This window comes from Bos grunniens, chromosome 10 (genome assembly GCF_055505025.1).
Source record: "Bos grunniens cultivar Pamir isolate PY7600 chromosome 10, Bosgru_T2T1.0, whole genome shotgun sequence".
NCBI classification, from domain to species: Eukaryota; Metazoa; Chordata; class Mammalia; order Artiodactyla; family Bovidae; genus Bos; species Bos grunniens.
The window spans coordinates 65382132-65407989 of NC_141174.1; the positions used below are offsets into that span (position 1 = coordinate 65382132).

Genomic DNA, 25858 nt, shown 5'->3' on the forward strand with positions numbered 1-25858 from the left:
CAGCACCTCTACCAAAAGAAGAAAAAAAAATTCTAGACTCAGTCATGCTTTACTCTGCCACCAGGTTCCTGCAGGACTGTGGACGGGTGCCCGGAGCCTTCCTCTGAAGACTGACAGCTTCTCCCCTCATGGTAACCTCTCCCTTGGTCTCACATGCCTTCTATGCATGGGCCTCCCATGCTGTTTCTTCAGGGCCTCTCCATTCCTGTCATTCAGGTTTCTAAAAGAGCCAAATGCATGGCGCTCTGCTCTGGGGTCAGAGGGGAAGCATCCAGGAAGGTTCAGTGTTTGCTGGAAGCTGACACATAAGCTGGATCTAGCCGTGCTTAGCCTACCCTCGGCCCTCATTCCAACCCCAGGAGCCCATGGCTCTCAGGCTTGGAAACTCACTCAGTGACTTGACACCAGAAGCAAATGGCAAACTGGCTGAGCAATGCACTCTGAGGAGTCCACTCCACTTAGGAGATTTACCACCTTGTAGAGAAGAATGAAAGCAGAGGTCCAAAAACTACAGCCTGTGGGCCACATGGTCCACAGCCTGTTCTTGTAAATCCAGTTACTGGAACCCAGCCACACCTGAGGTCTATGTATTGTCTAGGGGGTTTCTGTGCCTTGTTGGCAGAGCTGAATAGCTGCAGCAAAGCGTAAAACACAATCCAGCCCTTCACAGAAAGTCTGCTGCTTTTGACTTAGAAGAAATTAAGATGTCTTAATGTAACCTGAGGAGGACAGTGAAGGATGGATGGGTGGGAGAGTGAATACAGGCACAGGGGCGTGGGTGGGAGCTGACACAGTGGCAGGATCCTCTGTAGAAAGGAGGCTGTGTGGGGCTCAAACTGCAGTGGGTCCAGGGACCTGCACCAGTGTGCTCTGGGGAAGACAGGTGCTGCTGCTGCGATCAAAAGGCCAAACACACACAGTGGAGTGTACAGAAAACATGTACAGCAGAGGCTAGCAAATGGAATAAAAAGCCAGCGAGCACCACACAAACAGAAAAAACAGTTGATGAAAAACATTTTACACATATAATTTGTATGTATCATACCTGCATCACAGCTCCAAACTGTGTCTGACCATGGACATGGATGAATTACAAACCTGAACGCATCACAAGGTCTTAAGACATACCCAACAAAGATCCAGACCATCAATTACAAGAGGCAGGGAGGAGACATTTATTCCGAATTCCCTGAGAATATTCAGTTTCCTTCCTGACTCTCAGATTTATCAGGTTGACCAAAAAGTTTATTTGGGCTTTTCGCAGGCTGTTATGGAAACCTGAACGAACTTTTTCTTCAACCCAGTACAATCAGCTTCTCCCTAGAAGACAGCTCCTTCACCTCCCCCGGGGAAAACTGCAGCTAGCCATCAGCTTCTGCAGACCCAACAGTGGCAGAAGGCATGCAAGGAGAGGCAGTCTGGAAGAATCCCCACAGATCCTGCACGTTCACCTGAAGAGTCACACACCATCAGACTAAAAACGGCTCCTGTGCTGAGCATGTTGTCAAGTTCCCAGAAAGCAAGTGAAAAAGAACATGCTGGCCTAATGCTCCACGCTGGGTAGATGACCAAGGACCGGTCTTCAGTTACCCGCAGTTGAGGACCTCTGTCCCTCTCAGATGGTGCCCTTCACCCTGGGGGACCCCAGCACCTCCAGCTACTGCCAGGACTCTATCGGGCCTTCTGGCTGCTCAGCTCTGGAGGCTTCTGCAGCAGAAATGCAGAGGCACCCACTTGCAGAGGAGGCAGTAACAGTGGCAGCAGCAACAGTGTCCCTGGGTTCTAGGCACTTAAGGCTAAGTTCCCCAAATTCCAAATGGGACAATGCTAAGAACACGGATGACAAAGAGCCTTCAAGGACAAACTGCTCTCAGGTCCAGATAACTGCCAACAGGCCGATCTCCCTTGCTCTGGAGTCAGTGCTAGCTTTGCAGGCTCCCAGCAGAGAAGTGCCCCACCAGAGAGAGGGGACGGAAAGGAAACCTGGGACACGAGGAGGCGTTGGAGCCTACATCACCCAAGAGCAAATAAGAGACCCTCATGGAGACACACGCCCAGATGGGGAGCCCCGCTGACAACGTGCTGGGCCCCTCATGCTCACGGTCTCTCCAGCCCGTCTAGCAGATCACAGGCTTGACCCCACCCCACCCACTGCTGCCAGGGGCTGGCGCATGCCTGCAGGTGATGGCAACTGGGTAGGACCACCCCAGCCCACAGGCTCCCAGGACTGGAGCTGAAGATCGGATGCAGCAAGGGGGAGAGGCCTGCTTCTCTAGTCACCCTCTGTCCTCTGAATGAAAGGGGTCATTCTTGGTGCTGCTGAAAGGTCACGTCCATGCCCATGGGGGTAGAGAGCTTGAGAAGACTTCAAAAAGACAGAAGACCAGTGTTTTTCTGGGGTGAATGTGTCTGCTAGGGTGAGATACGAGGACAGGAAAACAAAAGAGAGGCCACCTTCCAGGGCAGCAGGGCTGTGGGGTGTCGGGCACTGGGCAAAGCATTCCATGTGCACCCACTCCTTCAGCCTGTGTCACAAGGACCCCTGGGAGACAGATGGTAGCACCCTTACTTAGAGGTGAGAAAATGGGCTCAGAGACTTAGTAGCTTCCCTAAGATCACACAGCTTCCTGTTGTAGAGCCAGGAGGTAAGGCTACTTTACCCAATGCCAGTATCTCTTCAAGTATCTGTGGCTCTTTAAGTTGCAAAGCCAGGGCTTCCCTGGTGGGTCCATGGTAAAGAAGTCAATGCAGGAGATTTCTATCACTGATCTGGAAGATCCCAAATGACGCAGAGCAACTCAGCTCATGCACCACAACTACTGAGCCTGTGCTTTACAGCCTGGGAGCTGCAACTTCTAAGCCTGCGTTCTGCAGCTACTGAAGCCCACGCACCCTACAGCCCGGGATCCCCAACAAGAGAAGCCACCGCAAGGAGAAGCCCAAGCACCTCAACTAGAGAGTAGCCCCCACTTACCACTAGAGAAAAGCCCATGTGGCAACGAAGACCCAGCACGGCCAAAATAAATAAATAAATAAATATATAATTTTAATTAAAAAGTAAGTTGCAGAGCCATTTCCTGTAAACTTCTGGACTCGGGAGAAACACAGCCTCAGTGTATCTTCCCAACAGAACTTACCTATGATAAGGCCTCCTTTCATGACTTCACTACAAAAAGGGAGGTCATTCTGACAAAACAAGAGCCCTGGCTTCAGCCCTGAGCCCGCCTTGGTCTTGATGCGCTCTATTCTATGCCACTCCTCAGGGCCCCCAGTCGCCCTCCACTGGCCATCCTCCCTGAGGCCGGGATCTCTGTCCTCCAGGCCTCAGCAGCCCTCCCAGGAGCACCTGCCTGCTCTCGTGTTCCTGGGCTCAGAGCACTCCTGTCCTCACCCAACATCTGGCCATCAAGGTCCAACCCAAGACTCTCCTCAGCTTCCATCACCGCTCCTGGCCTGAGGAGAGAGCAGCAGGAGCCCGGGGGCTGTCAGAACCCTCCCAGGCACCCTGAGTTCATGGTGTGGGACAACTACCCTGCACCAGGGCCTCACAGACACCAGGTTCCCTGCTGACATTTGCTATAGGAAGTCCCCCAGGTGTGAGACACTGGTGGCTTTCAGAATGGAAGGATACCACTGTTCCCAGTATCCAACCCACAAGGCATCTCGATCTGGGAGGGAGCTCCTACGCAGAAGTGGACAAAGGACGACTGTGAAGAAGAAAAGCAGTTGCTACGAATCACATAGAAAACTGACTCCATACTCCACAGTCTCAAGGCAGGCAAAGCAGGTAGATTAGGGCAGGAGCCCAAGATATTTCATGTTGTTCCTAGAGTTCCTGAACCCTTGGTTACGAGGAAAAGAGGCTTCTCAATCCTACAATAACTTAAAAAACTCAGAGGAAGCTGGTCCTGGAAGTTAACTGACACACATGTGAGCTCACACACAGGCAGGCCAGAATTCAGTGGGATCCATGGGAGGCAGGTCTGAAAGCAGCAACAGACATCCATAGTCACATCACATGTAAATCTTGTGGACAGAGAAGGTGGCCACAGGAAACATCAAGTGATATTAGTACATACCTCTCTCAGTGATGAAGGAAGTGTGATATCCAAGGGGAAGTGAATGAGGACCATGAACACTTCCCTGCCACCCACTGGCTGAGCGGCTAGCTCACCATCCTCAGACCACCCACCCAAGGTGGTTCAGGCCAGGCTTCATTCCCAACTTGGCTGCTACACTCAATTCTTCCCTGCTCCATGTTGTAATGAATTAAAAGCGAAACCAATAGGCTCCACAGCAGAACGAGCAACTCTCTCTCACCTTTCCTTCCAAAGCAAAGGGCAGAGACACATCTGGGAGGCGGTGACATCTCCACCCAAGTCCAGCCATTCCAGAGAGCCACTGCCGCCAACAGCCTCTCCGACCTGTGGACAAGGAAGGAAGCCTCATCGCCCCTGTCCCAACAGATACAGACACAGCTCAGCTCCCCCGCCAGACAGGCGAAGCAGGGAGGTCAACAGCTACGTGGAGAACACCATGCGCTCACCTGCCTCCTCTGCCGAAGGACGGCGGCCTCTGCGGGGTGGTTGAACCGGAACTTCTGTGCTTTCCCCAGGGTTATGACTGCTCCTGTGGCATAGACACCAAACTAAATTCAAGCCACAGCTCATGTTCTGAGTACAGTAATGTGCAGGGCACTGTTCTGGGGGACAAAGTCCTACCCTCAGTAAGGTGATCACTTAGCTGAGTCAATAAGATCTGCACTCCCTGGATATCGTACAGCATATGCATTGAACTAATGAGATAAACAGGAGAAGCTCTGGTATTCCAGGGGAAAGCAAGTGGAGCTCCAGGTGGAGCACTCAGGGAATGCTTCATGGAAGAAGGGGTACCCAAGTTCACCCACAAAGAACACAGAATCTAAATAGATTAATAGTAGTAGTAATAATGGCATTAATCATCATAATGAGTATTTTCTGAGTGAAAGAACACTGTTACACAGATTAGCTCATTCAATCCTCACAATGATTCTATTATTATCCCCATTTTCTAAATGAGGAAATTGAGGCTCAGAGACCTTCCCAAGGATGTACAGCTAACAAACACAGGTACTAATTTCAGAGAGTCATTCTCTACTCTGGGGCCCTGTACTTGGAATTTCTCTATTTACAGGAAAAGGAGCGTATTAGGAAATCTTCAGATCCCTGGGTGCAGAGGCTGGTGGTTCCATTCTTAAAGCCTGCTTCACTGAGCCCTCTGGATCTGGCTCCTGAGAACAGAGCTGGTCCACCACTCATGCCAGCATAAACTGGGCTGTGGGTAGTCCTACCTTGGGTGAGACGGCAGGAGGAGGTGACCTCTCGGCCGTTGACTGTGCAGCGGGCCCCGCGGGCAGGACGTAGGATGACGACCCCACAGGCGCTGGTGATAGTGCAGTGGTCTCTCTCGATCCACTGACCCTGCAGGACTACAGATGACGGAGGCGGTGGGGGTGGGGGGTCACTCAGGTGGAGGCATAGCCCAGGAAACATCTCCACCATTCTTTTGATGAGATCAGAATCCACTTCTGGAAGATCTCACACCATGACAGAAGAGGCAGAGCCACCACCTGAAATCACCCTGACCCAGATGGCCCCACAGTGTGCGTCTCCTCGTCTCATGTCCAAAACCCACAGCCTGGCAGCAAAAGAGGAGCAGCCCTTCAGGACTCCAAGATTCCTTCCTCTCAGAACCCTCAGCTTCCTCGGAAGAAACCTGTCAGGCATGAACACCTACACAGAGCATCAGACCCATATGCTGTCACTCACCAATGTCCTGTTCCTGCTCTGAGTCAATCCTTCCTATTTTTGTTGTCCCCTCCTAAATGGAAAAACAAAGCCATTTTAAGGAGAATAAAAAGGGATGCAGCCCTGCCCCAAAGGAGAGTCCACCTGTTTGAGCACCGTCACTGTCTCCCCATGCCCTCCCTAGCCTCCTTTCCACACCACTTCTCAGCTTTGGTCTAGGCTGCTCTGACTGCTCTGCCCACTCACTATGCAGCCCAGGATGCCCCTGGGAAGGTGTGGGCAAAACAATGCAGGACAGAGCAAAAAGCATTGAGCTTTTTGCAAAGTGAATCCCAGGGACGGGGGAGCCTGGTGGGCTGCCGTCTATGGGGTTGCACAGAGTCGGACATGACTAAAGCGACTTAGCAGCAGCAGCAGCAGCTAGCACTGGCCAGCTCCTTTCTGTTCTGTAGCCTCGAGTTAGGCAGTCAGAGCTTCTCTAGTCTGAGGAAGTGGGCACATGAGTACGGCTTTCTCCCAGGTACTAAGGTTAGTGTGGCCCAAGTTTGGTCCAAGTCAGTCTCAAAGAGACATGCTTTCTATGACGATGTATGGAAGCACAGGATTTTTACCTTCTTGATCCGCAGATGAAGTTTAACAGACACCAGATTCTAAGAAGAATAAAGCACAAAAAGGAGGAAAACACATCTAGAATCAAAAAAGACTGAAAGAGAGTATAAGAGAGGAGCTGGAAACTGGAGTTAGTATCAATGAATCACTGGGTTAGTAGAAACTGTAACAAAGGAGTTTAAGAGCACACAGCTCTGTTTGAGGAAGGCAGTGACGTGGCAACAGAGATGCAAGTCTAGAGCTGAGTCTAGAGCTGTATTTATCATTTACTAACTATCCCCTATGTACAGGGCACCGCGCCGAGTGCTTTACAGACATCTCTCATTTAGTACTTTAACACCCAGAATGTAGTATTATGATCCTCTGCATAGAGGAGGAATCTGAAGCTGATAGGAAATAAGCTGCCCTGGGGGCCCACATACTACACAGGACAACTCTGGCTAGAATTCATTTCTCTCCTGGTCCTGTGCCCATGCTATTCCAACCTCACCAAACCACCTGCCTGGTGACTGATGCTTTTTAAGTGACTAGAAAGTTCCATGCTAGGCTTCACTGTCAGCAGCCAGAAGGGAGGGCCCTGCCGCTCTCCCAAAATCACTTGTGAAGAAAGACTCCTGGAAGTAATAAATGAGGATCTGGCTCTCTCCCAAAACCCAGAACCCAGGCTTTCCTGCTTAGCCACTGAGGATCACATGAGCCAATGGATGCCGGTCTCCAGACTCCACCAGCCAGAATGGAGGGAGAGGGGTCAAGACTGCTCTCGAGGGGTCAGGGTCAGCCCCAGTGATGAGGCACATTCCTCCCAAAGGGATCAAGGCCACAACACATCCCAGCCTCTGGATCTGCAGAGCAGAAACCACCCAAAACGTGCTGGCATCTCATTTAACGTGGGCTGAGCCAGCACCTGCTGCTCCTCTGCTGCTTTATGCCTCTTACTTGGGAGGAACAACAACACAAAAGCAGTTATGAGGGTGAAGTCCAGGATATCAATAACCTGTGCTCCTCCCACCCTTTTGCTGCTCACTCCCCACCCAAGCTGCCTCCCGAGGTGACTCAGGCAAACAGCTCCCAGGCCATTGTTAGGGACTAGGTCTGGGTCTGGAACCAAGTTAGCAAATAAAAACTGAGAATCTAGAATGAATACTGTTATACTACTACCCAACCCAGGATGTAAACAAATGAAAAGGGGGAAATGGGTAAAAACCCATAGAAATGCCAGGATTAGAAGTAGACTGAGAGACTTCCCTGGTGATCCAGTGGTTATAAATCCACCTTCCAATGCAGGGGATGTGAGTTCGATCCATGGTCTTGGAACAAAGATCCCACATGCCTCAGGGCAACTAAGCCTGCATGTTGCAACTAGAGAAGCCCACGCACTGCAACCTAGATGAGCCTCCCCACCAAAAGTAGACTGGGACCTCATGCCTAGGTTCATTATCAGTGTGTGAGGGAGTGAGTGAGTCTCAGTGCACTGACTCCGCAAGGATGCCAGTGACCCAGGATCATCCATCTCCCATCTCCAACTCAATCTGCCCTTCATCCTTCAACCCTCTGCTGCTACCCTAACTCTGTCACATGATGTCTACCTTCATCTGCTCACTCCACATCCAGTCAACATATCACATCAGTTCTACTCAAATACTAAGCGTTTTATTCCATCTGGTCTCTCCTGACCTCCAATCTTTCCCTATGGCTCTGACTAATGGAACGATCGATTGCCTTTGGTGTTTAGATTTGTTATTAAAGTCACAGCCGTTTCTGCCTGGAGCGTTTTCACTGAGATGATTTATGCTGTGTCAAAAAAGAAGCTACTTTAACTTTCTGTCTGGGAGGCTCAGTCTCCGACAACTTCCCTGAGGGCTCAACCTCAGAACACAGACTTGCTAATAAGTGCATGAATCTTATTGAGGTCTCCCCACCACAGACACTGCAGCAACAGCAACCTAATTTCTCCAGGGATGAAGGCAGCATCACATATCCCCATAAACTCTGCTCCTTTTAAATGTCAGTTTAACATGCTGGGGACAATTATGAAAATGCAGATTGGATTTCCAATGAGCATAGGGCTCCTGGCCACATACAATATGTTTCCCTGGTGGCTCAGATGGTAAAGAATCTGCCTGCAATGCAGGAGATGCAGGTTTGCTCCCTGGGTTGGGAAGATCCCCTGGAGAAGGGAATGGCTTCCTATTCCAGCATTCTTGCCTGGAGAATCCCATGGACAGAGAAGCCTGGTGGGCTACAGTCCATGGGGTTGCAAAGAGTCGGACACAACTGAGTGACTAACACTTTTACTTCAGTGTATGTTTAGCCCATCCACGGGGACTGTCCTTCTACAATAGGACAAACACTTTTGATGAGGACAGGATATAAGACTCTACCTACCATGTGTCACTAACTCTCAAAATGCTTCATTTAGAACTATGGTGGCCTCCAGGTGACAAAGAACGACGGGAGCCAGGTCTTTGCAGAAGGGCTTCACGTCACTCTATTTTCTCTGGGTGCTTGCATGTCGCACCCTGGTCACCCTTAGGCCACCAGCTCTCCAGAGTTCTGCATGCTTTTAATAAACTTCCTAAATCAACTTCCTCTCTTCTTTCCCAGGCAAACCTAGTAATGGAGAAGGGGGGTTGACTGAAGTGGGTAAGTACTAGAAGGGAACTGTTTCTTATCCTTTGATCCCTTTAGCCCCTGAAAGCCATCTGTGAGCTGCTTGTATCTGCGGGGAGCGCTCAAGAGTGCTGGTGGAATTATGAGGTTGGGATTTCACCTCCAGGAGTGCACTCCTGTGCTTTAGGAAGCCAGAAAAAGAATATAAGCGCATCTTTCTTATTTTTAATGAGGAAACTGAGGCACAGAAAGCAAAAACAAGAGCGACAGTAGTAGCAGCTGAAAAACAAATTCTGATTTCTAGTTCTGATTTCTAGTCTTCTGCTCTATTCATACAAAAATGAAACAGGTCACAGTTGGTGGGCAGGCCTGGCTTCCTGAGGGCAGTTCCGCCGCCTCGGCTGCCACTGGCCTTTCCCTCCTGCACCTCTGGGGCCTGCAGCTCAGGGAGGGGGGGTGCACCCGCCTGCTCACCTTGAGGTGATAGAGCACGACACCTGTGCTGAGCACGTCGTCCTCCAAGGCCATCAGGTGTGGCAGGCTGGAGTCAATGACCAGCCCAGCCTGCCTCTTGTTGATGTCCACTCTGTAATGTTCCACGAGAGCCTGCCACTCATTCCATTTCTGGGCCCAGTCTTTAGACAGCTGGTCTGTCTGTGGAGACAGAGGGGTGGTCTTGGACACTCAGCACGAGGAGCAGACAGTGTCCAGTGCCATCCTGGCCCATTTCCAGGCATCACATCCTCACTTTCCTCCCCGGGGACTATTCAAGGCCCCACAGAGGCCCTTGCACCTCCTCTGTAAGCTCTCTGTGCTTTCTAAGTTTTACTCAATAGTTACTACTAATTTTATAAATAGAAATTCAACAAATGTTATTTTTAAAGTTTTCTGCAATGAGCATGTATTGTTTTTAGGGGGGAAAAAAGCACCATAAATGCTATTTTTGAAAATTAGTTGGGGGACTTCCCTGGTAGTCCAGTGGCTAAGACTCTGTGCTCCCAATGCAGAGGACCTGGGTTCGATCCCTGCTCAGGGAACTAGATCCTATATGCCACAACTAAAAAATCCATCATGCTGAAGATCAAAGATCCTACGTGCTGAGACTAAGACCCAATGCATCCAAATAAATAAATAAATATAAAAAAAAAATTAGTTGGGATATGAGTCAAACATCATTTAAATTCCCTTCTTTGCATGACCATCCTGTGTTATCTACACTGGGAGTCCTCTTGTGACCTAACACTTCCACTTGAGTTCTAATATAAGTTTGCGCACCCCTCAAAGACCCACAAAGCACCAATAGCAGTCTCCCCAGGGAGAATGAAGGCTATAAAACTGGTCCAAAAGACCATGCAATAGTAAAGTAACAGCAGCAGTAACAATAAAACACTGACGGCTTACTATGGATCAGGAACAGGATTTTCTTTTCTTTTTTTTTCTAGGAACAGAATTTTAAAAATAAATATACTAAGGCTTAGAGGCCTTAAGCAGGAGAAGGCAATGGCACCCCACTCCAGTACTCTTGCCTGGAGAATCCCATAGATGGAGGAGCCTGGTAGGCTGCAGTCCATGGGGTCGAAAAGAGTCGGACACGACTGAGCGACTTCACTTTGAATTTTCACTTTCACGCATTGGAGAAGGAAATGGCAACCCACTCCAGTGTTCTTGCCTGGAGAATCCCAGGGACGCGGGAGCCTGGTGGGCTGCGGTCTATGGGGTCGCAAAGAGTCGGACATGACTGAAGGGACTTAGCAGCAGCAGCAGAGGCCTTAAGCTAACCCCACTGGGGAAATGTGAAGGAACAATGTTGAATAAAGGGTCCTTTTTCCTTCTTGTGGTAGAAATTGATGTCAGGGCAAGAAACTTCCTTTGGGAGTGAAGAACTGAGGAAGACCAGAAAAGGAACTAGATTCAGCTAACTCTTAATCTTATAAAGAAGAAAATTTAATTTTTTTAAAAAATTTATTTTTAATTAAGAAAAAAGAAATCATGCCAACTTTAGGTACAAGTATTTTATGATCCTAGAAATATTCTTTTCTTTTTTTTGGTCATGCCACATGTTTTACAGGATCTTAGTTCCCCCACCAGGGACTGAACCCATGCCTCCTGGAGCAGAAGTACAGTTCTAACCACTAGACTGCCAGGGAATTCCTGAAACATTCTTTTTAATATTATAATCATTAAGTTGAAGTTCGAAAACTACAGGATACCTATGAAGGGCTGGCAGAGGTGAGTGGCAGGGCACACTCCCCTGAAGGTGCTGCAGAGGACACCTCCCCTCTGGAGACCTTTATCACCCACTCCTACCTGCCTAAAGTTGTAAGGCCAGGAAGTGGCAGGTTCAAGTCCAGTCTGCCAGCCTGTATAATGTAAAAATGCTAATAAGCCTGGAATGAAGCAAAAATCAGAACATATAGCTAAACACAATTTTTGAGAAACTTCTGAATATCTGAAGTAGTCTTAAAGTTTCGTTTGAGTAACAAAATACTAACATAGCCAGTTATGTTATACTGTATGTTATATTGTAATAACATACAAGGATGATGCAGTGGAACACTAGAAGTGGGGACATTCATTTATAAGACCTAAATCCAACCTGTCACCAAATAATGCCTACCACTTCTTCCTTTTAAATGTCTCCAGGAATTACCATTTGATTCAATCTCCCCAAATATACTCACCCTCACAGGGTCACAAAAACAGTCTCTTTCCTTGTTGGTCTCTCTGTTTCCAGGCCTCAATCCATCCTACATGCAACTGTCATATTAATTTCCCCCTATATACTCCTTTATCATGTCACCAGCTTGGTTTAAGAAGCTATGAGTAACCTGCTTATGTCAAGTACACACCTCCTAAACCGGCCCTCTCCTCCCCTCAGTGCCTCTATCAGGAGCACGTATCCTGGCTGGCTCCAAGGTCCTCACACTGCATGTGTCCACATGGTCTCTCACAGCAGCTCTTCTCTCACTTCTGTGGCTTTGCCTCTGTCATCCCTCCCTTACCCTGACACCTCAGCCCATCTCCTTATCTAACAGACCTTATCCATCCTCCAAGGTCTAGTTCAAATTCTCTGCCTTCCTACTCCAGCACTGAAGCTGTCAATGAAAGTTCCAAGCCACCATGATTTCTTCCTTCTGAAGCTCTTTCCATCTAACTCACGTAAGTTACTGCATTGAATCATTCTCTAAATGTGCTTCCAACTAGACTGCAAGCCACTTGAGGGCAGGGACTTCTCTGTGTCTCCTGCAGCATCAGGCTGAACACCTATTTGGTACTCAGTGACTACCTGTCATTTAGTTGATTTACTTATTTACTGGAAAATAATATTTTTCTATGTTACTGTACTGTCTGAAAGGAGTTATTATGATCCCCTGAGAGAACAAAGCAGAGTCAGAAAGCCAATCAGCAGCCCTAAGACTAACATCCCCGAACTCAAGGCTCAATGGAGACAAAAGTTTTCTCTATATAGAACCTCTCTGTCCTGATGAGGGAGCAGTCCTGGCCCACGAATGATGGAGGGAGGTCAGAACTGTTCCCAAGGTGAAGTGAAGCACAACAGAGTGCCCCCAACATACCCACCTTCAATTCATTTTGGAGAATCAGCTCCTTCAGGTTTTCATCCTTTCCCTCATGCAATGAATGGAAGTTTCTCTGTACAAAGAGAGAGATGTGCTTCATGGGCCCCACCCTTACTCTTAGGAAAGAAAGGTGCAGATAAAGGAAAGACCTTATTGTTAAAATCAGAAGCAAATCAGAAGGCTAAGTATTGGGCTCAGAGTGGTACAAAGAAGGAGAATTCGAGGTAATTTTTTCTGGTAAATTTTTCTGGTAATTTTTTCTCACACCCTGTATCTGCCCACATACAGAACAAGGGTCATGCAGGCCGATGCCCTTTGGACAGCAGAGATGATAGAGTAAAAGGGTGCCCATCCCTTCTGAAACTACACAGGTAATCATAGCTCCTGTCCTGTCTCTGCTCCCACTCTGTTCTTCAAGCATCACCTGACTGAGAACACAGAATGCAGCAGGGCTCAGATCCTCTGCAGAAGAGAAGGGTCTCCTGAGGACAGAAAACTCCTGACGCCCACATACCAGCTCAAAGCTCAGCAGCATGGCTTTCAGTCTCCCAATCTCTTCCCTGAGTTCTCTGATCAACTTCACATTTGCATCCTGAAACACAGGGAGAACTCGGTCACCACTGACTGATATGAAGGCCCAAATGGCTATGAGGTGCTACTCGCAATGAGCTTGGAAGAGGCAGATTATTCCTTTGGAGTAATTTCTAGGGCAGTCTTTTCAAAGTGTGGTCCCAGGACCAGCAGGAGCTTCACCTAAGAGCTAGTGAGAAATACGAAATCTGTGGACCCCCATTCCCTACAATGCCCCTGCTGCTGCTAAGTCGCTTCAGTCGTGTCCAACTCTGTGTGACCCCATAGACAGCCTCCTACCAGGCTCCTCTGTCTCTGGGATACTCCAGGCAAGAACAGTGGAGTGGGTTGCCATTTCCTTCTCCAATGCATGAAAGTGAAAAGTGAAAGTGAAGTCACTCAGTCATGTCCGATTCTTAGTGACCTCATGGACTGCAGCCTACCAGGCTCCCCTGTCCATGGGATTTTCCAAGCAAGACTACTGGAGTGGGGTGCCATTATAATGCCCTAACACCTACTAAATTATAAGGTCTTCAGGGCTGATTTAATAAACCATCCAAGTGATTTTGATACACATTGAAATTTCAGAATCACTGCCTTAGAGCAGGACATCAGGCAGGTAATACGAACACCAGAGTATGCTAATCTTCCAGTATTATGTGTGACTAAACTTAGTGCCTAATTATTGATACACTGCCCTTTAAAACAGTCCACAGATGAGCTATACGTGGGCCACCCATTTGTAATTCCTGCCCTGGAATTTTTTACCAAAACTCAAAAGCAAATGAGGAACTTTTAGAATATTCTCATCATTAATTCAGCTTTAAAGGCTAAAAAATTCTTCATATGCCACTTTTAGCCCAAAACAGAGATGTCACTGCAATTTGCATATGAAAAAAGGCACAAAGCAACATAAACTCAGAATAAAGGCAGTAAACACAGACACTCTTAAGTGATCTTTCCTCCAGTGGCAATAGTGTACCAGGGATATTAAGATCAACGGCCATAGGGAAACACCTAAAATAAATTATTTTAAAAGGCAACTGGATGAAGCCACTTGGGATATGAGAAAAGAAAGAATTTTGCTCTCTCATCACTTGGAGAACAAGTCTGGCCACTGGGGTGAGTACAAGGAGAAATCAATGGGAGGAAAACCGGAGAACTTGTTGTGAGCTGTAGGAAACCAGGACTTCAGAGGGAGGTCTCACCTCATTTACCCTCGGCTTGTTGATGATGTTTTTGGCATTGGATGCATATCTCAATGTACTCATGGTCTCACTGTAGCTAGTGTGTGCAGGAGAAACGGCTGGGGTAGAAGCAGAAAGTTAAAACACACGCCGAGCCCTTCCCACCCAGCCCATGACCACTGGCCTTGCTGCTATCACCCAGGCTGAATAAGACCCTTGATGAAATGGGCAGCCATGGTCCTTACTCTGAGGCAGAGCACCAGACCCAACACAGAACAAACTCCACAGCCCACTCACTGGCAACCATGATGGTTCTGGAGTTGCCTCCGAGGCTGTCCTTCAGCAGCCAGGTCAACACCGAGTCCCGGTAGGGGATGTATGACTGCCTCCGGGAGGGTCCCGCTCCACTGCTGGTCCCGGAAGGAGAGCTAGGGAGCCCGCTGTCACCACCATCGCTAGCTGCACTGTTGAGGCTCTGGCAGCTGTTGAATACCTGAGAGTTCTGGGCTTAAGAGACAATAATAAAAGTGGAAGAAAAAAAAAAGTAATTATGAAACAAATGCATTAAAACAAAGCAATGGCTGGAGAACACAAACATCATACTCCCTAATCCCTTTCTGTCTATGTCAGGAGGCTTTAAATGTGGGCCCTGAATTAGACCCTGGACTCAAGCAATGGAATATTGAAGACACATAATTTCTCAGTCTCTCTTCTTTTTGTAATGAGTGGTAGGATGATGGTAATGCTGTAATCAAAAACCATAAATATCCATTTTTCATGCCCCAAACCAGAAACTTTATTAAAGAGAACCTTTTAAGTACCTAGCCTATTCTGGCAAAATGAAAACATGTGAATTGTTTTCCAAAGTCTCCCTCCCACTCTGGTCCTCCAGGTTACTGGCAAAATACCTAAGGTGGAGATGACGATTCCCAGAGTCACAAGAGACTTGTTGATATTGGCTCCTTCAGTAATCCGGTCCTTACAGTAACTGGGATCTGCTCTTTCACTAAAACACAGTAGATGAAAACAGAAACAGAAGCAAACAAGAAGACACTATCCTTTTAACACTGTTGAAAAACACTATCCATTGTGTTGCCCTTCATGTAAAAGATCCATATAATAAATTCCCCTTAGAATTCAGTTCCAGAAATAATGTTACCGTCATGCCATGAACTGGCATCCTTCTACATCCCAGGCAATAAAAATCAAATAATTCATTACATTTGGCTGTCAAAGAACTCTGAGCTAAAAGTAATACTCATTTACTGTAATGATACCAATATAGCTTTCTGTTATATACCATTCTCCTTTTCTTTACTGTTTTAATTTCACATGTTAATGGCTTTATGGTATCTGGGTCATTAACAGTTTCAAATTCCTTATTCAAATAAATGGGAAATATTAAAAATTCACACTTCCAGTTGGCTGATACAGTTTCTTTCAGAAAGCACTTAAGCTTTTAAGGGAGTACTGTACCATATTAATTATTTAATAGTTTTAAAATAAGAAAATTTGCCTTATTTCATGTTACACTCTTTTCTGACTACATTATTCCTGAAAATTTCTTCTTTCTAGATATGTAAATGAGTAAAATTCATGCTTTCATCTAATACTTTTTAAAAAGGTAGTATTTTATCCCCAATACCACAATGTTTTTTAAAGCTTTTCTTTTTTCTGAAGAGATGTGTAGAGCTGCATAAAATCAATACTAGGTCAAAGGAAAAAAGTGTGTTCAGTCACCTGTACTTAAAGCACCAGTTTTCCATCTTGGCTGCACACAGCCTCACTCCCCTTGACTCCACTAATAGTCTCATTTATTTCATCTGAGGTGCAGCCTAGGCACTGGGACCTCTGAAAGGTCCAGGTGACTTCAGTGGGCAGCTAAGATTGAGAGCCCCTAACACAGAACTTCTCAGCCCTAGAAAACTATAATTTCTTAACCTAGCATTCAATTTGTTTCTTTTGTAATTTTTCTCAGGATGATTGAAATGTGTAAAAGGTGGGGAAAAGTTTATTCCCTGTAAAATGGGCAAGAACAGGGTCATTGTCAAGGAAATAATTCCACCTGGTTTTGAGATCCTAATTTACCTGCCTGCTAGGTCCACAAGGTTGATCTTGCTAGCGATTTCAGAGGGGAGGTTGTTCTCCAGGAATGCCTGAGGGATGAAATAGATTTAGAATGTCATTTGGAATGACGTGTTGTTGTTTTCCCCACAGACCCCCTCCTAACCAAGATGATATTCGGATTTTTAGCCAATTCACTCAAGAAATCTGTATTCTAACTTCCTCTGAACCAGACGAGCTCTCAATATCTGACAGGCACAATTAGTAAGCCCTGGGTTCTTCCTTCATTAAAAATATGAGCAAAACTTCCATAGAGTAGGTAGGCAACCTCCTCCCCATCCCCCACAAAGTTTCCTGAGCACAATTTACCAGGTAAATACTCAACTCTGCTCTGGGAGGCTCTGACTCATCAGTAGAGATCCACAGCAGGTGGCGGTGTGCTGGGCAGGGGGTTGCCTCTTGTTAACCTCTCACAGGCTTCCCTGGTGGCTCAGACAGTAAAGAGTCTGCCTGCAATGCAGGAGACCTGGGTTTGATCCCTGGGTCAGGAAGATCCCTTGGAGAAGGGAATGGCAACCCAAGGAAGATCCCTTGGAGAAGGGAATGGCAACCCACTCCAGTATTCTTCCCTGGAGAATTCCAGGGACAGAGGAGCCTGGTGGGCTGCCGTCTATGGGGTCACACTGAGTCAGACACGACTGAAGTGACTTAGCAGCAGCAGCAGCAGAACACAGCCTAAGTCACAGCATGTTATTAATCTGCTGGGCAGGACTCTCTCTGTGTTTTAAGCAGGGACATCCAGTCCTCAAGAGCAAAACTATGCTGGCTTTTTTTTTAAATTCAATATGGGATTTTTGTTGTTTTATTTTAATGTTGTGCATCCATGGCCAAAATCCAGTTTTAAAACATTTCCAATAACTTCCCAAATTCCCTCAAGTCTGTTTGCAATCAATCTCCATTGTCATCTCCAGCCCCAGACCAACACTCAATTTTCTATCTATAAATCTGTCTTCTCAGGATATTTCACACAAACAGAATCATACAATGTCTGGCTTCTTTCATTGTGCATAATTATTTATAGATTCATTCAGATTGAAGTACATGTCAAAAGCTCAATTTTATTGCTAAGTATTAATAGTATCAGCTATATGAATATATCATGGTTTGTTCATCCATTCACCTCTTAATGAACATTTGGGTTGTTTCCAGTTTTGAACAATTACTAACAAAGCTGCTGTGAATATTTGTGTGTAAGTCTTTCTATGGCCATATGATTTCTTTTCTCTTGAGAAAACACATAGGAGTGTAATGGCTGAATCATATGGTAGGTATGTGTTTAATTTTTTAAGAAACTAATTCTTTTTCAAAGTTGTACCATTTTACATTCCCACCAGTACAATAATGTATGAGAACTCCAATTCCTGCGCATCTTGCCAGTATTTAGTATAATCATTCTTCTTAATTTCAGCCATTTTAAAAGGTGGGCAGTGATAGCTATTTGATGTTAACTTGCATTCCTCTAATAATTAATGATGTCTGCATCTTCTCAAGTGTTTAATTGTCATCTGTATATTTTCTTAAGTATCAGTTCAAAATTTCTGCCCATCTTTTTGAGTTGTTTTACTGAGGTTAGAGAGTTTTGGATCTATTCTGAATACAAGCCTTTTATCTGACATACATTTTACAAAAAGCCTATCTGTGGCTTTTCTTTTTATTTACTTAATAGTATCTTTTGAAGATCAGAAGTTTTAAATTTTGACCCATTCCAAATTGCAATTTGTTCTTTTGTTCAATTTATATTTATAGTGCCATTTCTAAAAATACCTTTGCCTAGTCCAAGGTCACAAGGTTCACCCATGTTATTTTTCTATCATACAAGTTGAATGTTTTAGGTTTCACATGAGTGTCTATGATCCAGTTTGGTTAATTTTTTAATAAAATATACATTAATGATTTTCAACACATTTGCTGACTGGTTTTGGCCACCATTATTTTTTTATTTTTCTTATGCCTATTTTCTCTTCTTTCTTTCTAGGATTCCCATTATACTTATGCTGACACACCTGATATCCGACAGGTCTGTGCAGCTCTGTTCATTTTTCTTCAATTACTCTTCTTCAAATTGAATGATTTCTATTGTTTTATCTTCAACTTCATTAATTCTTCTGACATCTAAAATTGACTCTTGAGTCCCATTAGTGAATTTTTCATTTCTGTTGTTATACATTTCCATTTCCAGAATTTCCCCCTTTAAAATAACTTCTATCATTTTATTGAAATTCCCTTGAGTCATAATCAGCATGTTTTCCTTTAATTCTTTACAACATGGTTTCCTTCAGCTCTTTGAACATATTATATTAGCTGCCTGGAAGTCTTTGTATGCTAAATCCAACAAGTGGAGTACTTAACAGGCAGTTTCTAGTGACTGTTTTATTTTCCTAGGTGTGGGCTGCATTTTCTTATTTGTTTTTGCATGTCTTAATTTTTGGTTGAATACCAGACATTTTAGATAACACCATAACAACCCTGGATTCTGATCTTTTTCCTCTTGAAGGTGATAGTGATTGTTGCTTTGTCTGTCTGGTAACCTGCCTGTACTAAAGCTCTAAAATCTGACTCCTCTACAACATGCAGCCAAATTCAGCTTTTTTCCTTTAGTTGTTTTTAATTTTAGGCCTGGCTTCTAGGGGGCCACCAGTGTCTGCATACCTTAATGTTGAGCCAAAGATTGGTCAGAAATTGCAATTAAACACCTTGAGCCAATAGACTTTTACTCTCTGCTGATGGATCTATGTGTAAGCTGGGAAATTCACTAAAAATTCTGGCCACTTTAAGTTTACTCCAGCATTCAGTAGCCAACAGGGCCCTCTTGTGTCTTTTCTGCACATGCGTGCAGATTCTGTCAGTCAGGGCTATATGGGCACATAGTCTCTGATGCCTATGTGTACAGCTTCCATTCAACCCAGGATATGTGAAAATCTTATCAAGCTCCCTATGGCCATATCATCTCCCAGAATTCCCAGTTAAACCCCCAGATAATTTTCCAGTTCACTTCTTGCCTGAAGCAGATCTACAATCTCAGGTTAATGGAGCCACTGATCTCCTTGTTAGCTTGCCACCAAGATCACCCACTTTAACTGACAATGCTCCCAATCAAGTGAACCCCTCGAGCAGTGGCAGCAACCGAGCTGCTGGCTTCCACCATCTGCCCTTCTCTGATTGAACTTCCTCACTGACAAAGATTGGGGTGTGGGTGGGGATGGGAGCAGCCCAAGGGAACATGCCATACATTTGTACTCTTGCCAGAAATTCAGTAGCTCTCTTGAATACATGCTTCTCAGTTTATATGGCTTTGATCTATTCTGAAATACTTATTTTGACAGTTTTGTCTAGGTTTACTGTTGCTTTGGGAGGATAGGATTTGTTAACCTCCTCACTCCATCATAATAAAAGTGAATCTTCTACTTTTTAATTTTAATGTGTATTTTCATTTCAATCTTGCTTTATTTTAAATGCCCAGACTGATCATATGGATATGAAAGTGCTTTGAAATGTTAAAAGCAAAATGTTAGTCAAAGATACTTGATTAGTCTTTATGAAATGCCTCTAGCCATTCTGGGTGAGCAGCTTAGTAGATTATGTGTAGGTCCTACTTATAATATTAGGTCATATCAGAGGACCTATAAAGGGATGGGCAGAAAAAAAGAAACAGGAAGATGGAAAATTAGTCAAAAGGAACAATTAAAGGAAGAAATCTGAGCAAACATTTAAGTGGTAACCAACCTGTGTATAGTAGATAGTGAAGATGGCGTGGGATCTGCTGCTGGCTTCATGAACATGGGTTGCTGCTGTGATTCTGTGTACACAAGGGAAGAAAATTAGGACAAGATTGCTTATGCATGGTGGATCCTTAAGGATCCATGGGGAACACAAGAAAAAATGTTAGTGCTGAGGTTCACAAGTGAGGATCACGAAACACCAGTATTTAGTCTTTTAAAGTTAGGAGAATGGTCCCAAGAGAGCAGAAGCAGTGTTCCAGGTACTGATATCTGAGAACAACAGTGAGTATAACTTCATAATAAACCACAATTAGAACTTTTTTTAAGCAATAGAAGTTAAAAATCAGAATGGAAAGGTGTGATACTAGAGAATCATCAACCTGGAAGAATTCCCTAAAACAAACCTATTTAAATTAGACAAGTAGATATGGAGAACTTGTTGGAGAAGAAGGCTCAAAGACAGCGAAAGTAAGTCATTATTAAGAATATTAATCTCATGGTGCCAGGAAGGGCTTTAAAACTGAGATCTTGAATTACATGAACATCATGCTTAAGCCAGGTGAAGAATGCACAGTCTCCCTGAGAGATTCATTTCAATGGTGACCTTTAAAGTCTGAAGAGTCCTCTCTTTATCTAAATCTAAGTCAGTCAATATGGCTTCAGTTTAAGACCAACTCATTGACTTCTGTTCTCAGAGAAGTTACAGAATTGAAGAGTTAAAATCTAGAGGCTGGTCAACTGAAGGATAAAAAGGACAAGGTGAAGCCTGACACTTAACAATTAAGGAACTCAGGGTACCCTGAAGACAGGAAGTAAGTGCTTCCAGGATAGTTCTATGAAAACCAAGGAACAGAAGTTTAAATTTAAATCTTTTCCTTTATGTTCAATTAACTCAGACATGTTATTAACAGGGGACATAGAAGACTCCAAATTCCTCAGTTTTTTTTTTTTTTTTCAGGTGAAAAAGGCTATTTGGGGGGCATATATTAATAACATTGTGGGTATTCCACAGTAACTAAAAATATAGAGTATTATCATAATTTACAATAGCTTTTAGGAGAGTCTACAGCACCTAGTATTTCATAGCTGATTCTAAACAGTCTTTTTGAGTAAACTTTACATGCTTCCCAGATGGCGCAGTGGTAAAGAATCCACCTGCCAATGCAGGACATACAAGAGACATGGGTCGGGAAGATCCTCTGGAGAAGGAAATGGCAACCCACTCCAGTATTCTTGCCTGGGAAGTCCCATGGACAGAGGAGAGATGGGGCTGCAAAAAAGCTGGACACGACTTAGTGACTCAATAACAATTACAGTATGCAAAACTTTTCTGGAACAAAAAATGGTTTTCTGAAAAATTTTAAACTATATTGTACTATAGTATCTCTATCAAGGAAAGGACAATGCAGGCAAGAATCATTTCTTTGATGAAAACAGCAGAAATTGTGTATTATAAGACAAAACATAGGGTAATTTTCTGGGCTTACTACCTAGTATTACTATATCCAGGACAAACTCCAGCTTCACCACCAGTGAGAAGAGCATTAAATCTCAGCCATGTCCCCCTACCCTGGGTACATTTTTGTTCTGACAAAGGCCTCCTGATTGTGAATGTGGGGAGCTGCAGAGAGAATCTATACTGCAAAAAGGCAGTGAGAACACAGGAAAGGAGAATGAGACTGAAAGAATGACAGGGACAAACAAACCTGTTACCTGTTTGCTATTCCCTCCTCCAAGAGTTGAATTACTTGCTTATAGTTGGTAACTACGTGTTGAGATAAACCTATCAGATTTGTGAGGAGGAAAAAAGAGATTAAATAAAATTTTTTGGCAAAGTTTAACCTTTTCTTGTAGGTAATTAAATTTATTATCCTATTTCATATTAGCTGGCAGACAAAAATTGAGGAACAACTTAATTCATTCAGATAATGGATTAAATGAACAAATATTTACTGGGAGCCTACTGTCAGGCACTGTGACAGTCTCTCTGGAAACATCAGTCTCTACGCTCCCAGAGATTATAGTCTAGAATTCATATAGTGGTTATGCTAACAACAAAAATAATAATAATAATTCCTTACAAACAGACTCATGGACTTTGGGAACGAACCTATGGTTGCCAGAGGGAAGGATGAGGGAAAGGAAAGTTAGGGAGTTTGGGAGGGACATGTACTCATAGCCATACTTAAAATGGATAATCAACATGGACCTACTGTATAGCACATGGAACTCTGCTCAGCGTTATGTGGATGGGAGGGGAGTTTGGGGGAGAAAGGATACATGTATATGTATGGCTGAGTCTCTTCGCTGTTCACCTGAAACTGTCACAACATTGTGGGTTATCAGCTATACCCCAAGATGAAATTAAAAGTTTAAAAAAAATCCTTAGAATTGTACTATATTTAAGTTATAAGAAAAGTTCTCATGAATTACTTCATTTGGCCCTCATCAAATTTCTGAAGTAGATAGGGCCTAAATGCCCCACAAAATGGTGGACTCAATTTGACATACAAAACACAGTACACGTGTCCTTATCCTCCCACAGTTTACAGTCATGAGAAATCATACAAGATAATGTGGCCAAGTGCCACAGGAGTAGTAAGATAATAAATGCTGAGGAAATCAGAGGAAAAGTCAGGGCAAGCTCCATGGAGGAAGCGAGACTTGAATTTAGCCACTGGAGAATGGGTAGCTTTAGATAAAAGGTAAGGAGGCGCTTAAGGGCACAAAAGTAAATCTCTATGGCTGGTTACCCACCAAGTCAAAAAAGGCCTTCACAACTGTGCTAGAGAATCTCTTTATTAGAGATTCAGGAACCAAAGTATCTTCATGGGCTCATAGCTGAATATAATTACACTAAAAATTAACATAATTAACTTGAACACTGACTGGATTTTTTATCTTAAGGAATTATTATTATTATTTAGATGTGATAATTTTGTGAATGCCATTTTTAAAAAAAAAAAAACATTCCTTATCTTTTAGGGCTACATATTAAAATATTTATACATGAATTGGTATCTGGAACTTGCCTCAAAATAATATAGAATGTGGACAGGAATGTAGATAAGGCAGAATTTGCCAAGAAGGCAATGGCACCCCACTCCAGCACTCTTGCCTGGAAAATCCCATGGATGGAGGAGCCTGGAAGGCTGCAGTCCATGCGGTCGTGAAGAGTGGGACACGACTGAGCAACTTCACTTTCACTTTTCACTTTCATGCATTGGAGAAGGAAATGGCAACCCACTCCAGTGTTGTTGCCTGGAGAATCCCAGGGACGGGAGAGCCTGGTGGGCTGCCATCTATGGGGTCACACAGAGTCGGACACGACTGAAGCGACTTAGCAGCAGCAGCAGCAGCATTGGGTTATGGGTTTTGTGAACATGGGGTTCATTACACTAGTCTATTTTTGTTCAAAATGTTCAAAATTCTCTATAAGAAAAAGAACTTTAAAAATTTAACCAAAGATAGAGACCCTCCATTTTCAGTAATGGCAAATTAGATAATATAAACCAACACTTCTGCCAAAGACTGTTAGAAACAGTTGGACAGAATATAAAAGACATCAATGTGAGGGCACAGAGGGATGACCAGATAGTGAAATTTTTTCAGGCCATATATTGGGGAAGGATGGAAGCCCAAAAACATCAGGCCAGCATCTGCAGACATTATCCCTCTGAGAGCATTTCCCATATCTTGAGAAGTGGCTGACAGCAGTTCTCCTGACAACCTCACAGATACAGAGAGACACAGACTACACAGTCCAGGGCCCATGTGGGCCCTGTGGCACCCCACCTCTCTGAGTTGGAAACTTAAAGGGCTAAAACACAGGAATAAGTTTGAATTAGAAGTAAACATTTTCTGAAGGGACCTCAGCTCAACTTTGAACATTCTTAGTCCTTCACCTGGACTGAGTTGATTCTGGATTCCTAGCGTGTTTGTGCAGGAACCTGGCACAGGTAAACACGAGTCTTCTCCGCCAGGAGATATTATTGTTCTGCCTCTCAATTATTTCCACAAGCAATTTAGCAAATATTGTCTGGCACAAAACCGTAACACACCAGCACACAAGTAGATCTGACAACATAAGTGAAAATTAGCAAAAATTACACAGACTATCTAAAGAGACCTAAAACAGATCCAGATCCTGGAGTTATAGCAACTTTAAAGTAACTCTGCTTACTATTTTCAAGGGACTAAAAACAAGATTATAAAAGAGAAAACTGGAAACTATAACAAAAAGATCAAATGTAGATTTGGGAAGTGAAAAGTACTATAAGTGAAAATAAGAAATCAATGTGTAAGTTTAACAGCAGGTTAGATACAGGTGAAACATATGTCAAAATCATATAACCAAAATAAAGCCTAGAGAGCCAAAAGATACAAAATATAGAAGAAAGGGTAAGAATCAAAAAATATATAAGGAATACGTCTAATAAACCTGTAATTGGAATTCCACAAGGAGAGAGTGGGGTAAAAGCAATGTTAGAAAAATGTTGGAAGTAATGCCTATCTGTATAGCAGAAATTAACACAATATTGCAAGTCAGCTATACTTCAAAAAAAAAAAAAAAAAGAACCAGGGATCCTAGGAGAAATGGCTGGTTCAAAGATTGAGGCAGGGAAAGTAGATGAGCCTGGAACACCTCCTGTCAGAAAGCAAGGAAGTGCTCAAAGAATGATGGTGATATGTCAAAAAGTCATATGAACACACTTGAAGGGGATTCCATTGGCTAAATCCGGGATAATCGGAGCATCAAAATAAAAAATAATAGTAACATTTAATAGGAAACATGAGTCTATGCCAACATAAATAAGTTAATAAATAAACTGAAAGTTAGATGAGGATAAGACACACACGATTTTACAGTTCCACAACCAATAAACACTTGTTGACTACAAAAGGAAAATAGCAATTTCAGAGTAAAGAGGCCTGGCAGGTATGACCTTAGCTAAGAAAATTAAAAATAATGAATATAGACATATCAAAATTATGCACCACTTAATGCTGTCAAGTTCATGAAGTCAAGTGAGACCAAGGAGCCTTTCCAGCTGGAGAACACTAGAGAGAGACACTAACCAAAGGCAACTCTGGACTCAAAGCAACAATCAATGGGACAATTTGTGAAACTTAAATGGGTGTTAAGGATCAGATGGTAGTAATGAATAAAAGTTAATTTCCTGATGTGGATTTCATGTTGTAACTACACAGGAGTACTTCTTGTTTGAAATAAAAATACCCTAAAATAATCAGGGTATATGGGTCATTAGGTTGGCAATTTACTCTCATATGGTTCAAGTAAAAAAGTTCTTTATACTAGCAACTTTTTCAAAAGTTTTCTTCAAGATTAAAAAAATAAAAACTTTTAGAAAACTAAGATAAAGAGAGAATTTCCTTAACCTGCTAAGGTAATGCTTCTGAAAGTGGCTGCACAGACTGGAGTCAGTTCTCAAACTGTTATTGATGTGTGATGAGATAGGTACAGAAATTGAAAGCGTTAGAAACCTTTACAACAATATGACAGACTATATATCTTTTAAATCGAATAAAGAAGAACTGGGCTTACAATTAATATGTCTTTTACTTTTTTCTAGTAATTCATCTTCATTTTATCAAAGTATTGGTTTGCCATGGATAGGAATTTTAAAAAAACAAAACAAAAACTGGTCCTTCCC

General features: G+C 43.8%; 1 protein-coding gene across 14 annotated transcripts in view; it reads right to left on the reverse strand.

Annotated features, from left to right (window-relative positions):
• Positions 1-25858, reverse strand: part of STARD9 (StAR related lipid transfer domain containing 9) — a 120682-nt gene that overhangs the window by 35894 nt on the left and 58930 nt on the right. For 9 of the 14 annotated variants that reach the window (XR_015134866.1, XR_015134865.1, XR_015134867.1 and 6 more), the window contains 13 exons: positions 21897-21966; positions 20188-20260; positions 16429-16496; positions 15249-15346; positions 14638-14847; positions 14362-14459; positions 13098-13175; positions 12585-12656; positions 9480-9659; positions 5808-5859; positions 5330-5467; positions 4547-4629; positions 4321-4424 (listed from right to left, as the gene is read on the reverse strand). Coding sequence is in view for 11 of the 14 variants with exons in the window: in XM_086321659.1 (XP_086177785.1) it covers positions 4321-4424; positions 4547-4629; positions 5330-5467; positions 5808-5859; positions 9480-9659; positions 12585-12656; positions 13098-13175; positions 14362-14459; positions 14638-14847; positions 15249-15346; positions 16429-16496; positions 20188-20260; positions 21897-21966 (1324 nt within the window). In the remaining 3 variants the exon portion in view is untranslated. Of the gene's footprint in view, positions 1-4320; positions 4425-4546; positions 4630-5329; positions 5468-5807; positions 5860-9479; positions 9660-11312; positions 11366-12584; positions 12657-13097; positions 13176-14361; positions 14460-14637; positions 14848-15248; positions 15347-16428; positions 16497-20187; positions 20261-21896; positions 21967-25858 lie in introns of those variants that run through there. The other 5 variants (XM_086321664.1, XM_086321662.1, XM_086321660.1 and 2 more) reach the window with 4 other exon arrangements.